At 57.2% G+C, this 13953-nt stretch overlaps 1 protein-coding gene across 1 annotated transcript in view; it reads right to left on the minus strand.

Annotated features, from left to right (window-relative positions):
* Positions 1-13953, minus strand: part of DNAH17 (dynein axonemal heavy chain 17) — a 116651-nt gene that overhangs the window by 15512 nt on the left and 87186 nt on the right. Inside the window, exons 59-71 of the mRNA XM_060291146.1 lie at positions 13772-13867; positions 13411-13628; positions 10832-11039; positions 10496-10611; positions 9526-9718; positions 9002-9237; positions 8258-8380; positions 6571-6775; positions 5815-5979; positions 5049-5189; positions 4704-4874; positions 3007-3129; positions 2239-2432 (exon numbers count right to left, since the gene is read on the minus strand). Of these exons, the coding sequence (XP_060147129.1) occupies positions 2239-2432; positions 3007-3129; positions 4704-4874; positions 5049-5189; positions 5815-5979; positions 6571-6775; positions 8258-8380; positions 9002-9237; positions 9526-9718; positions 10496-10611; positions 10832-11039; positions 13411-13628; positions 13772-13867 (2189 nt within the window). The remainder of the gene's footprint in view (positions 1-2238; positions 2433-3006; positions 3130-4703; positions 4875-5048; positions 5190-5814; positions 5980-6570; positions 6776-8257; positions 8381-9001; positions 9238-9525; positions 9719-10495; positions 10612-10831; positions 11040-13410; positions 13629-13771; positions 13868-13953) is intronic.

Genomic DNA, 13953 nt, shown 5'->3' on the forward strand with positions numbered 1-13953 from the left:
AGGAGCTAAACTTATGTCCAGTGCGGTCTTTGAAAGAAGGACGACGGCAGTCTCCCCGGGAGAGAACACACTTATTCCCGAGGAGTCGGCGATCTGAGCGCTCTGAGCGTCGTGAAGCCCCGTGGGTGGACCTGTTCACATAGAGGCGTCCCTCTGCCAGGCGTCCCTCTGCCAGGTGGGCCTTCCCACTCCCGTGGGAGTGATAGCTGTCATTCGCTCCCCGGTCTGGCCTTTGCTGGCCTCTATACAGACCCTGAGCAGCGCTGACCACAGGCCGGTGGGAGGGCTCCTGCTCCAGGCCCCTGGTTGTGCTTGATTCTGGCCTTTGGAATTGACCCGGAATGTCAGTGCTAGAGTCCTTGCCCGGGAAGGAATTCTAGAAGGTACAGGTCCTGCCTGGGGCAGGAATGTCACAAGCTCCCTGCTGCTCCTGACGTGGCCGGGCCACGTGGTCGTTCTCTGCGGCTGCAGTGATGACGCAGAATGGAGGGCTCCGCTGCGCCTAGCGCTGTGTCCTGGGCACGGGGGTGCTGGAGCCGCCCCCAGCGGCTTGCATGCTGGCAGGTGCTACAGACCCGGGCTGCTGTTCTGGGGAGCCCGTTACCAGCACCCCGCCCCGCCATGGGCGAGTTCCCTTCCCTGGGCCTGTGGACCCGGAGGAGGGGAGGTGCCCGGCTCGAGGGGTTGGCGGAGGGCGGAGTGAACCCACGCTCTTGACGACTGTGTGTTGTTGCTATTTGCCGTGGACTTGGACTTGAACTTCCTGCTCTTGAGCTCCACCGCCCTGTTTGATTCGGGAGGTGAATCTGCTTTCCTTGCGACCGCCGCAGAGCATGACTTGGGTTCGCCTGGCGTTTGCGGTCGCCCACGCGGTTCCGATGCGTTTTCTGCCGTGGTGACTCGGGTGGCTCTCAAGGGTGCTCTGGGGGCCGTGGGGCTGGACACCCACCCGTGCTCAGCTCGCCCGCAGGCGGTGTCCCCCTGGATGCTCAGTGCCCTTCACCTGGGCCTTCCCCACGCTGTGTCCGTGTCCGACCTTCCCGGGATGCCTGCCTGCTTTCTCCCTGGACCAGCTCGACTCTCCCTCGTGACGTGATTTCTTGCTTCACTCCGCCCGCTCCCCTCCCGCACCCAGAACCCTTCGCGGTCCCTTTCCTCTTCAGTCCCGAGAAAACAAAACAAAACAGAAACGCGTGTCTGTGAACAACCAGTGGGTGTGAGTCAGGCCTCTGCTTTGTCAGACGTGGGCGCCTTTTGGGAAATCTGGTGGCTTTCAGGCCACTAGGGCAAACGGAAAACCAAGACGCCCCTCTGAGAACGGGGCCTGTTTCATTCCCTCCCTCCCCCACGACGCCATGGCCTGCCCGGGCCGGCCGTGCAGATGTTACAGCTGTTGATATTCCTGAAGTCTTTCTGTGCTTTGGGGAGTGAAAGGAACGGGCGCTGAAACCCGATGGTTAAGTTTCCAGTCCTGGAGGCGTTTCAGGTCCAGAGAGATTGTTCACGAAAGCAGAATGGTTCTCTTTGCAAACGAGCCGTAAAAATAAAAGATTTCCTCTAAATCCAGCCACTGAGGCCATGAAAGTCCTCGGGTGCTGATGGCTCTGCCACTGCTTTCTCCCCACAGCATCCTTAAAGGACCCCGCGTGGTCGTGGCCTTGGAGGTCATTAGCACCCAGGCTTTTTTAAAAAAATTAATTAATTAATTTTTGGCTGCGTTGGGTCTTTGTTGCCGCGCGCGGGCTTTCTCTAGTTGCGGCGAGCAGGGGCTACTCTTTGTTGCGGTGCGCGGGCTTCTCATTGCGGTGGCTTCTCTTGTTGCGGAGCACGGGCTCTAGGCACGCGGGCTTCAGTAGTTGCAGCACGCGGGCTCAGTAGTTGTGGCTCGCGGGCTCTAGAGCGCAGGCTCAGGGGCTGTGGCGCGTGGGCTTAGTCGCTCTGCGGCATGTGGGATCTTCCTGGACCAGGGCTCGAACCCGTGTCCCCTGCACTGGCAGCGCGCCCAGGCTTTTTTAAAATCTTGGTGGCCAACCCGGGGAGTTTTATCTTCCCGTCGCTTATCTCGGGGCGCCTCTCCTCGCCCAGGGTCAGGGGAGCCGGCGGTTCCTGTTGGCCACCTTCAGAGACCCCAGAGCTACGAGAACTCAGAACGGGAATTGGTGGCTGGGATGGGAGGCGCCCACTCCCCAGCCCTAAGGCCAGGCTGGGGCGGGGTGGGGCGGGGCTGGGGGCACTCACTTGATGGCGTAGGTCATGCGGTCGGGCCGCACGCACCTCAGCATGCACAGCTTCTGCAGCGCCGTCTTGTTCTTCCACTCCTTGGGGAAGACCTCCTTTTCGGGGGCTTCCGACTCCACGAGCTTCTTCCACCGCTTGGCGGATCCCTCGATGTCGCTGTCCAGGTTCTTGAACTCATCCATCTCCGAGAGGGCCTGGGGGCAGACGGCCTTTCAGCTCTCCCCCATCCCAGTGGGCGCCTTCCCCGCGGGCTCCGGGAAAAGCATGACCATGGGGCCTGTCGCTCAAACGATGAACTGCTGGGGATGAATGGCTGGGACGAGGGAGGAATCCGATCGGGGATGTGACTCCTGGCTGCTTCTCCGGGGGCTCTGGAACAGGGGCCCTGCTCATCCCAGGGGGTCGCCTTCCTCTGGTCTTTCTGAACTGACACAGTGAGGGCCCCAGGATTCTGAGGAATAGCCTTGACACTTTGCATTTTCCTGGAAGTGAGGGGAAGCGGCGGAGGGGCGACCCCTGGGCACACCCTGGGGCCCATCGCGGCTCAGCTTGCCGCCTGCAGGGACGTGATGATGAAGTTGCTGCGCTCCAGTAGGACAGCACAGTCCCCGTGAGCTGGCAGGCAGCCCATCAGTGCCTGGTCCCACCTCTGAGGCCTCCTCGTTCTACTGAATGTTACGGCCGGGAGCACCTTGTAAACATGTCTGGGGCGAGCAGGAAAGGCCGCGAGGTGGGGAGAGAACACAGTGTTCAAGTCTGAAGGCCAACCTTGATGCCGCCCCATCCCTGATGCTGCAGGAAGTCCACGGGTGACACGACCCCGGCTTTGAACGGGAACCGCAGAAGGAAATCCAGCTCCACCGGGTTCAGCTCCTTCTTCATGGACAAGACCTGAGGGGCCGTGGGGCTCGCTTAGATGTTGCCCTACGACAGGGGCTCATACCCCTTGCCTGCAGGGGAAGCACTGTCCTGCCCCTTTGGGGTCAGCCCAAAGCTTGGTCAGCACCTTGTTTGTTTTTCAATTGCGGTACAATACACACAGCATAAATGCACCACTTTAACCCTATTATGGTCTAACATCCAGCGGCATGTAGTGCATTCACACTGTTGTGCGACCAGCACCACTGTCCAGGTGCACAGCCTTTCCGTCACCCCAGAGGCAAAGCCCCTACCCTTCAGCAGTCCCGCCCTCAGGCGACCATCAGTCTACTCTCCGTCTCTACAGATTTGCCTTTTCTGGACATTTCCAGTAAATGGAATCATACAACACGAGGCCTTTTGCATCTGAGCGTGTTTTCAAGGTTCATCCGTGTTGTAGCGCGTGTCACTGCTTCATTTTTTTATGGACGAATAATGGGCCAGTGTATGGCGAGACCACATCTCGTTTACCCAACAGTCCGTCGTTGGACGTTTGGGTTGTTTCTGCCGTTTGGCTGTCGAGAAAATGCTGCCGTGAATGTTTACATGCACGTATTTGTTTGAATACGTGTTTGCAATTCTTTGGGGTATATACGTTTTCTGGTCACATTCGAAGTCACCTTGCCACTGGTGCGCACAAGCTCTCTGGGCTTCTAGCAGGCCCTGTCTTGGTCACTGAAGTGGCTCGTTGGGCAACTGGCCCAGCCCCTCCATCTCAGATGGACGGCAGGGGAGCCGGGGCCGCGGTCACTGTAACCTCCCCAGTCAGGAGCTCACACAGCTGCTTTCTCAGATTCCACAGAGAGTTTCCCCTGAGTCAGGGTCTCTCTTTTTTTTTTTTTTTTAATCTTAGTAAAATAAAAAGTTCTTTGGGCCTGAAAAGAATACATTCTACTCTGGAAAATTAGGGGGAGCATCAAGGAAACTTATCTTGATGTGCTCTTAGCAGGGGAGAAACAGGGAACCCGTTACTCAGAGATTCACATGGAAAAGAAACCTCCTTAACCTGGACCCCTAATTCCAAGTTGGAGTTTGGATGGAAAGCTGGGTTGACATTGATGCCCAAGCTAGCTATGAAATCCGTGTTCCCAATAACACTTATAACACGGTGCAAACAAAGTGGCGGAGAGGTTGTTTAATCAATTTAGTGGAACCAAAATCTTTAAATATTTCAGCAGGTCTGTAAAAACAGGGGGCATGTTTACTCATTAGTACCTTTCTTTCCCATCCACAGCGGACTAACCGCTAAGGCGGGACTGTCGGCTCAGCATGACTTGAAGGGACTAGCACGACGTCTCCCTTTAACTGACCTTCCCTCCCCTTCAATGGTTCCCATTGGGACACCTTTCCTGGTACCAACTCAAGAGCCCAGGTGTGTTCCGTATATTGTTAAAAATGCAGGTTTGGATCCACTGGGTCTGAGCCGGAGCCTGAGAATCTGCATTTCCAACCCCCCCCCACTCTCCCCCAGCACCCCACCTCACCCCACGGGGCTCCGGTGCTGCCCGTCCAAGGACCACACATGGGGCATCGAGGCCAGATGTTACCTGAAATGTCACCTGTGCGAGGAAGATGAGTTTGTCTCGCTCGAAGAGCCCGCGGGCCGTGTACATGTACACGGAGTAGGTGATCTCGTCCGTCAGGTTGATCACACGCTGTTTGACCTCGTCGGCGGGGGCGGTCTTCTGGATGGCCTTCTCGAACACCACGTTGAAGGCCTGGTCGGGGAGGGGGGGTCACCGAATGCAGGGGGCTCCACGCTGCCCACGCGGGCTCTGGGGCACTGCTCGGACCCGGTGCTGGTGCTGGTCAGACCTGGTGTCCTGGGTCCCACCCCCCAAGCCCACCTGCAGCCTGGGCCCCAGTGGCCCCGGACCCGGATGCAGCCGCACCTTGAGCGAGAACTGGTAGATGGGGTTGATCTTGCTGAGGTCGTTCAGGATGAAGTACAGCAGGGACGCCCTCCCCGCGGCTGGCACGTAGTTCTCTCTCGCCTCGTTGATTTTAACTTCTGTGATTTTTGCCTCTTGCACCTCAAAACAAACAATCAAAAAATGGGCAGAAGACCCATTCTGCCCATTTGGAGAAGACACACAGATGGCCAACAGGCACATGAAAAGCCGCTCAACATCACTAATAATTAGAGAAATGCAAATCAAAACCACAGGGAGATATCACCTCACACCAGTCACAACGGCCATCATTAAGAAGTCTACAAATAACAAATGCTGGAGAGGGCGTGGAGAGAAGGGAACCCTCCTACACTGTTGGTGGGAACGCAAATTGGTGCAGCCACTATGGAAAACAGTATGGAGGTTCCTCAAAAAACTAAAAATAGAACTACCGTCTAATTCAGCAATCCCACTCCTGGGCATATATCCGGACAAAACTATAATTCAAAAAGCTACACGCACCCCTATGTGCGTGGCAGCACTCTTCACAATAGCCAAGACAGGGAAACAACCTAAATGTCCATCTACAGATGAACGGATGAAGATGTGCCTGGCCGGCATCCACGTGCCTTGACCCTGCCCCGGGCCCCCAGGGGCCCCCATGTGGCTACGGCTTCTCTTCTCAGTGACCATCCGCCCAGCTCCCATGCCCCCTGTGTGCTCTGGCTGGGGGTGCAAGGGGGTAGCCCCCAAGATGGTCTTTTACCTTTTCCTCAATCTCGCTGGCCATGTGTTTGGTGGTCTCCAGGTTCTCAACCAAGGCTGTGTCTCCCAGAAAGTTCCCCGACGCGGCCGACAGACGGGCCAGCAGAGAATCTTCCAGCTCTTTCAGGACAATCTTAAATTCATTCTGAGACTTGGTGAGGTTCGCCTGCAGGAGGGGCAGAGACCGGGAAGGGAAATCAGTCGCTGGCACGGCCTGGTCCCCCAGCTGGGGGGCTCGGGGGGGCTCAGGGCCAAGGCCCTGGGACTCGGAACGGGAGGAACACGGCAAGCCTGGAAGAAAGGGGCCGGAGTGGAGGCCCCCAAGCAGTGCGGGGTAGGGGGCCCTGCATCTGGGTCTTGCAGCTGCTTGTCATGGGCAGCTGTGCAGCAAGAACGTGGGGACCATGGGACATGAGTGGGGCCTGGGACCCCTGTGAGCCCACGTGTATGGCTCAGCCAGTCAAGGAAGGGCCTGGTACACAGGGGCCGGCAGCAAAGACATTCTCGTGGGGCAGGAGTGCGGTGCTCTAGGGCAGCCCGGGCACTGCTGTGACTCCTGTTCTTTCAGCGAAGCCATCACTTGATTTAGAATTAGATTCGGGAGGCGGCCGGGGAGGAGGAGTGACTCATGCTGTCGTACCAGCTACACTCAGTGTGACAAGCAGGGCACCTTCACAGCCGCCGGACGCCTGGGTCACAGTGACCTGCCCCCTGCTGTCTCTGAGCTGCCTGCCCCGCTCCTCCTGTCTCCACGTACCTTCAGCTGCTCCAGATCTGGGCGCTCTTTGGCCACCACGGTGGCCAAGAGCTGGTCCTCGAGCCCGTCCCTGGTGACGAGGAAGTTGATCAGGGTGCACTGGGCCTGCATCTCGGGCTTGTAGTGGGGGTTGAAGTGCTTCGTGTGCAGCAGCAGGCGGAAGTTGGGGTGGTATTCCACCTCTTTGTCGCCGATCTTAATGAACCTGGCGGTCGGCGGACGGAGGGGTTAGGAGGGTCCCCGGCGACCAAGGGATGGCAGCACAGACAGACCGCCTTTCCCGCCAGCCTGGGAGGAAGGTCCAGACTTCTCAACGACATGTTTCACTATAAAGCTGCTTAGAATAAAGGTCTTCCAGAAGCCGTCGGCACAATTTTCCACTTAACCGGGAAGTAGTTCCCCTCTAAATGCACGAAATCATGTTGGCATATTGTGCGGGGGTTTACCCTGATTAATAAATAATCTGAAACTTGGAAAGAAACAAAAAACTCACAACCATCCCTCTCTGGTCTGTGACCGGCCCTTCTAGAAAATGCACCTGCTTGCTCTCCGGCCGGCTTGTTCTGATTTTTTAGGAGCATTTACTTGACTCTGCCTGCACATCTTACTCATCTGGAAGCCTCTGCAGAAACACTCTGGCCTGGGCTCCACCCCAGAGCCATTAACATCGAAAGATGTTGACACCCCAATTCAGAACACCGGGACATCCCTGGAGCTCCCCAGGTGAATCTGATGAGAGGCCAGGGTGGGAACCCGGGTCGGCTCACCCACTGCGGGGGGGGTCGCTTCTCTCCGGCTCCCCACTCTGCTCTCCTCTTTCTGGCCGAGTTCACATTCTGGGGGGCCTCTCACTTCAGCCCTGGGTATCACTACTCACACCAGGCCCTTCTCAGAGTCTAGGACATCAGCACATTTATGTCACCTCTGTTCTGGGCTTCTGCCTGCACCCCTGAGTTTATAGGTGGTTCAGATCAACTCCGACCTTTACATTTTTAAAGTTGATTTAATTTTTTATATTAGAAAAGCAATACAGGGAGTTCCCTGGTGGTCCAGTGGTTAGGACTCTGTACTGTCACTGCCAAGGGCCCGGGTTGTTCGTTCCCTGGTCGGGGAACTAAAATCCCATGAGCCACATGGGGCAACCAAAGAAAAAACAGTCATACAAGCTCAACGCATCAACAAATGAGCGGGTAAACCAAACGTGGCAGGTCCGCACGATGCAGTATTACTCAGCCATAAGAAAGAATGAAAGATACTCGCTACAGCTCAGATGAACCTGGAAAAGATACTCAGTGAAAGGAGCCAGGCACCAGTGTCCTACAGGCCACGGAACTGGTCACTTTTGGTTAATTTTATGTTATGTGAATCTCACCTGAATAGAAAGAAAGAGACTCAGGATTTGCAAAATGCATATGGAAATAGAAAAAAAAGATGACCATCAAGGATCGTGATCTGCAGGCAGTCGCTAATAAACTGTTGGTGTAGGTCTTCCTTCCTAATTGGAACGTGGTCCCACAGTTGTCAGTCTCTCCCCTGGGAGCTGGGTGTCCCTTCACGCATTTTGCTGAAGCCCCTGCTGCCTCCCAGGAAAGGAAATGCCCCGCCCTTTCTCTCAGTCCAGAGGCCAGACCTCACCACTGAGGACGATCTCGTGGGTGAACCCGCGGAGGTGGACGCTGCCACTCACTTTCCCTTTTTGATTGTGTTCCTGCCCAGCAGAGGGTCCAGAACCGGGTCCACGGTCTCGCCAATGTTCTCGATGAGCAAGGTGTCCCCTTCTGAGATGGCCTGCTCGATGATATCCAGGTAGCTGTGGGCACAGCACAGGGGCCGTGAACGCCCTGGGGCCCGGTGACGGCGCAACTGCCTGCCCCAGAGGGACCGAGGGGCCAAGAGCTCATTCCTCTCCCAAACACCTCCTTCCCAAGAGGAGCTCAGGGCTTCTGCGTAAATCGCCCCCAGGCTGACAGGAGGGCTGGTGCACGTGGAGCGCTTCCGGGCTATTGAGCCAGACGTTCCACAGCTGCGAGTCTCCTCTCACTGCCCAGCACACTGGGAAGGCTCCCAGTGCAGCCGTGTCACGGCCACTGCTTCTCATCTATGACGATGAGAGACGGGAAGATGACCGCCCGCAGCCCCCCGGCTGGCAAGTGACCAGGCAGGACCAACGCAGGCAGGAGCCGAGGCCAGTGCCGTCCCCCAGCAGGAGCGGCAGGTAACGGGGGAGAGAGGAGCCCCGAGTTTAATTCTTTCCTGCCAGTGCCCAGGGCCAAGTACTAAAGAAATCCACATGTGGGTCAGTGTTTGTTTTCAAAGACCCATCCATCCATTTAGCGAGTATGAAGGGCCCCAGGTGGACTTCCCAGCACCGTGGCCCGGCCGGCCGGCCGCCACCTCTGGAGCCCCTATCCCACCCGCCACGGCCGAGCACCTCTTCTGTCCCAGGCGGATGGCCTTCAGCTTGCTGCCGTATTTGTTTTTGATCCACTTGATGCCCTGCAGCTGGGCGTCCACGAAGAGGGGCCAGCGCTCCGTGTTGCACAGGATGGTGGCATTCTCTGTGGACATGCGGTCGCTGGGGAGCCCCTGGTTGTTCCAAGTGGCCACGTCTGCATCGTCGGTCAGCAGGCTCAAGGGATCCAGACCTTCTGTGAGCGGGATGGGGACCTGCCGAGGGGGCGATGTGGCCTTACTCACCTCTCAGCGGAAAGCGGCTCTCCGAGCAACACGTGGGCCGCCGGGCTGCGTGGGGGAGGACAGCCTCGCATTCGCATCACGCTGAGGAGCAGCTTGGAGCCCGGCCAGAAGGGATGTCGGCGTCGGCCTCACAGGGCCACCGTCTACATCCTGAGTGGCTGGAGTCTCCATTGCAGGAGCAAAGGTGCCTTCTGGCTGGGGCTGCCCTGCCGGGGGCCCCCAAAGGTGCTGAGTGATGGATGCGACAGGACCGCCTACCTTTAGCTCATTTATGTAAGGGATCCAAAACCCCTCCATTAGCTCATTGCGATATTTCTTGGTGAAGTAGCCCACGTAGGAGACGAAGGCGGAAATCAGCAGGACGTCCCCACACAGTGTGGCCCCCTGGCTTCTGAAGTTCTCCACCGATTCGGCCCAGCGGACGTTTTCTGATGCTAATCCTCCTACCAGCCTGAGATGGGGACAGGGGTCAGTGGGCAGAAGAGAAGCACGTGTGTCGGGGGGGAGAGAGGATGGACTGGAGGACCAGGAAAGGCGTGCCTCCACCTTTAACACGCCAGGGACCTTCCAGTTTCAAATCCTGACTCTGCTCAGCGGTTCAGGACAAAACATGCTTTGGGGGAAGTTTTGGGCAATAAACGCTTGAGGGAAGCAAAACTAATGCTTTCTGGAGGCGGTTGGGAACGCCGAGTTTCCCTTCCCCAAGGGGCCGACGTCACGTGGATGCTGACGCTACCTGACCACGTCACCCACGTGCCGAGGCTGCTGCCCGGACACCACTGAGCACGCGCTTTGGGCAGCAGGAAGTCCAGAGGCGGCCCCCTGGCCCTGTGTGGAGTGGGGACTCCAGGGTGTGCCTCGTGCTTCTCAGGCCCCCGGCTCGAGGGCTGGTCCCCAACCCTAAATGACACCAGGAGTCTGAGAGTGTGGACAGGTTTGTGCTTGACTAGCCTGCGGTCTGGCTTTAGCATCCTCCGAGCAGCCCTCCTTGCCAGGGACCGAAAGGCCACTTGACCTGGTGGAGGTGAGTCCACATCCCACGGGAGGCCAGGCACACAGCCTGGGGGTCTCCCGGGGTTTATCACTTTGTGCTCAGAAAGCGGGGGCTGGGGGCCTTGCTGCCTCCACCTGGGGCGTAGCCCCCCCCCGAAAGGCCATTCTGTGGGCTCATCCCTTTCGGGGGGTGGTGTCTGAGGACAGGAGGGGCCCCTCGGAGGGAGTAAGGCACCTGTTAGCCAGCGAGATCACACTACTGGTGGCGTCAGCCTCCTGCTGACACTTGATTTTCTCGGCTGTCGCTTTTTCAAATGCCGACGTCAGGTTGCTCAGGTTGGCGTTGAGTTCCTGAAGGAACAAGACAGGCCCTGAAATCGGGCAACGCTGGGGGTCCCCAGCTCTCCTCCCGGGAGGGCCGGGAACACGGCCGACGCCGGCAGCCTCCGGGGTGCTCAGGTCCCCACAGCGGCCTGCGGGCTCTTGCTCTGCTCCGTAATTCATGGCAGCGGCTGTGCCGACCCCTCTCAAACGGAGACACGGACCAGCTGCGCCTGCCGACGGCACTCACAGCGATCTTGCTTTTGATGCGGGAGAGCTTCTCCTGCGCCTCGGCCAGCTCCGCATTGGCCTCCTCCAGGGCCCGCCTCTTGGGGGCCACGTCGCAGTAGACCTCGTAGAAGCGGACGATGTTGATACACCAGGAGCACAGGCCCGCGGCGGCCGTGGACTTGGAGCGGATGAACTCGGGGTCGAACGTCGGGTTGCCTTGGTAGGGCCTGGAGCAGGACAGCGGGCGCTGAGGACGCAGACCTCCCGCCACCCCCGTCCCGCCTCCAGCTCCGCATCCGTCCGCCGCTCCGGTCCCCGTTACCAGCAACAGGACGGGGAGCACATTTAACTTTGTTTTTTTTTGTATCTTAGTGATTAGTGATTAGAAAGAAGATTAGAAAGAAGAAGAAAGAAAAGAATGAAACTCAGAATTCTGGCCTCTGGAGTAGAATTTGGAGGGTGAAGGGCAACGGAAGTAGTGATTTCAAGTCCTATATTCTAGATGATGGAAGAAAACCTGTGTTTTTTTTTTTTTTTAATCCTCTCTGCTCCTGCTGCTTTATATGGCTGGTCTCATTTTCATTCTGCAACGACTCCAGTCCTAGGCAAGAAGACTGGGGTTCAGGGGGGGTCAGCAACTTGCCCAGAGCAACGCCGACAGGAAGTGTTGGAACCAGGGTTTCTTCACCAAGTTCTCACATCAGGGGCTGCGTGTCAGGTGCTGCCCTGAGTGCTGCCCATATGTCAGGTCCTGGAGCCACCCCTGCCCTGGCACGTGTCCTCACGCCATCTGACTCTGGGCAACAGGCCCAGAGAGGCTGAGTGTGTCTCCCAAGGTGACACAGCTTGGACTGGGCAGTGCAGGAATTCACACGGAGCCAGGCTGCCCCAGAGGCCACCCCCGCTCCCCCGCACCCCACACACACAACGGGCCACTTCTGCGTCCCCTCAGCTCAGTGCCCAGTTTTCAGGGATCCCCAGTGAGGCTAAGGCTCTAAGGATGAGACTTACAAGAGGTGACGTTAAAGAAAAAAAGGGGTGATGTGGTAGGTGTTATTGTACAAGAGGGATGAGGAAAAATGCCCATAGATGCAGTTAAGATGCTCTAGAAACTAGAGCACCTTAACTAGTGTTTTTAAAATAACGGCAACGTCATTGAGCACAACAGACTGACCTGTCTGCAGGAAGAATTCTAAAGGGACAATTTAAAATAATAAGTGTGATTTGAATGTAGGTGGGGAACACGGCCCATCACCTCCTCACTCTGGCATATTTTACGCTTCGTTTGGGCAAATAGTACAAAGCGTCTGCGTCTTTTAAGCACACTCCAGACAGCATGGGGAGGTGGCAGTTGAGAAGTTTGCTGGGTGACAAGGAGGAGACATTTATCATGGCGTTATTTATGACGGCAGACACGGAGACAGCCTAAACCCTCAGCAACGCAGGTGTAGTAAGTAAATTACGGTTCATCTGCGGCAAAAAAGTCAAGCTGATGGAGTGTTTTGACAACACAGGGAAAAGCCTTTTCCCCCCACGATGTTAAGTAAAAGATAGAAAGCAGAGCAGGTAATTGCATATACACAGCATTCTTTCAACTACAGGGAGAAGCACGAGAAAAAAGACTGAAAGGAAACAGGCCACATGTTGACACAGGCTGCTCCCTGGAGGTGGGTCTGCGTTTTTCTTGTCTTTTCTCTTAAACTTTAAACTACTCCTTAGTCGTCAAATGGTTTTCGATCGTCCAGCCCTCTTCCTCAACAGATGGAGCTGAGAGAGGTTGGAGTCTCACCTGGGGTCATGCGAGGGGCTCCCTTTCTCAGTTGGGGTCAGGTCAGGTCGGCCCTGAAATCGGGTTGCCAGGGGACGGCCAGGCAAAGAGTGTTCACAAGTGCAGTGCTCACCAATGCTAGCGCCTCGGATTTATGGGGCAAGACGTGGACGTCCCCCCTGCACACCCTTCCCAAGTCCCACTAGGACCCTCTGCTGGAGTGCTTGTACCTGGACAAATACCTCCTCAAGCAGCAAAATGCAAAGAAACTATAAGGGACTAAAAGTACTACGTGCATGCACATCGGGGCAAATTATGAACAGAAAGATACAGAAAGGCTGAAACCCAACTGCCTCCTCTGAGGTGTCGGAGCAAAAGCAGGGTCCTGCGCATGACCCCTGCACACAGCACCACCAAGGGGGTGGGCAGGCCACCTAAGCCCCCCCTCCGACCCCACCCACCAATACACCCCTGCCCTCCCCCCATTTAAGGGAGCAGCTCGCCCCCCACCCGCCGAGCAAGGCTGGGGAGACAGAGGGTGATGAGGCTCCCCGCAAGCTCGGCATCGTGCTTCACCTCGACGCCTGGGCAGCTCAGGGGCAGGCGGATTCGCCCAGACTGCTGCCTGCTGTCTCTGGGGGTCCCACCTCGCTCTGTGCCGCCCAAGACCCTGCCCACTCCAGCAAGCATAGACTTCCCTTGGGACCATGCGGTATGGGGCCAGGGGCAGGTGGGAGAAGACTCGGGACCACACGGTGCCTGGACGTGACGTGCTCCCAACAGGATGAGGACTGAGCTGACCCCATGGCGGCAGCCGAGCCCCAACTCACTTAAATGCTTTCAGGCAGGCCTCGGGGATGTGCTCCTTGTCAAACTTCTTCAAGGAGTCCAGGAAGGTGTCCACTTTGCCCATCATGATTTTCGCAGCTTTCCAGCTCTGGTCCTTGGGGATCTTGCCCCCGGGAGCCGTCAGAATCATCACGGCGGCCGTGACGTTGACCACGGCGTCTGGGGGGGACCCGAAGGACTTCAGCTCTGTCAGGTTGTTCTGCAAAGACAGACGGACAGACTAGAATGGGGATTTAGCCCCGAGCAGGACCAGGAGGCCCCCGGTGATGACCCCACGGCGTCTCCTCTCTTCCTCTCTTCTCAGGCGTCGTGATCCCCGTTTCTTCCCCCTCCTGCCCTCACCTTATTCAGAGTGTCGAGGGCCTCCTGCGCGGCCAGTAGGGCCGGCTCTGCCTTGGCCAGGTCTGTTTCACAAGCTTTTTGTTTCTCAGTAACATTCTGGAAGGAAGGCAGATGGGAAAGATGGATGCAGGGGTCCGTCTGGGTGGCGTGTGTGAAGGGGGGACCCTGGGCGGTGTGAGGGC

The sequence above is a fragment of the Globicephala melas genome, chromosome 20 (genome assembly GCF_963455315.2).
Source record: "Globicephala melas chromosome 20, mGloMel1.2, whole genome shotgun sequence".
NCBI classification, from domain to species: Eukaryota; Metazoa; Chordata; class Mammalia; order Artiodactyla; family Delphinidae; genus Globicephala; species Globicephala melas.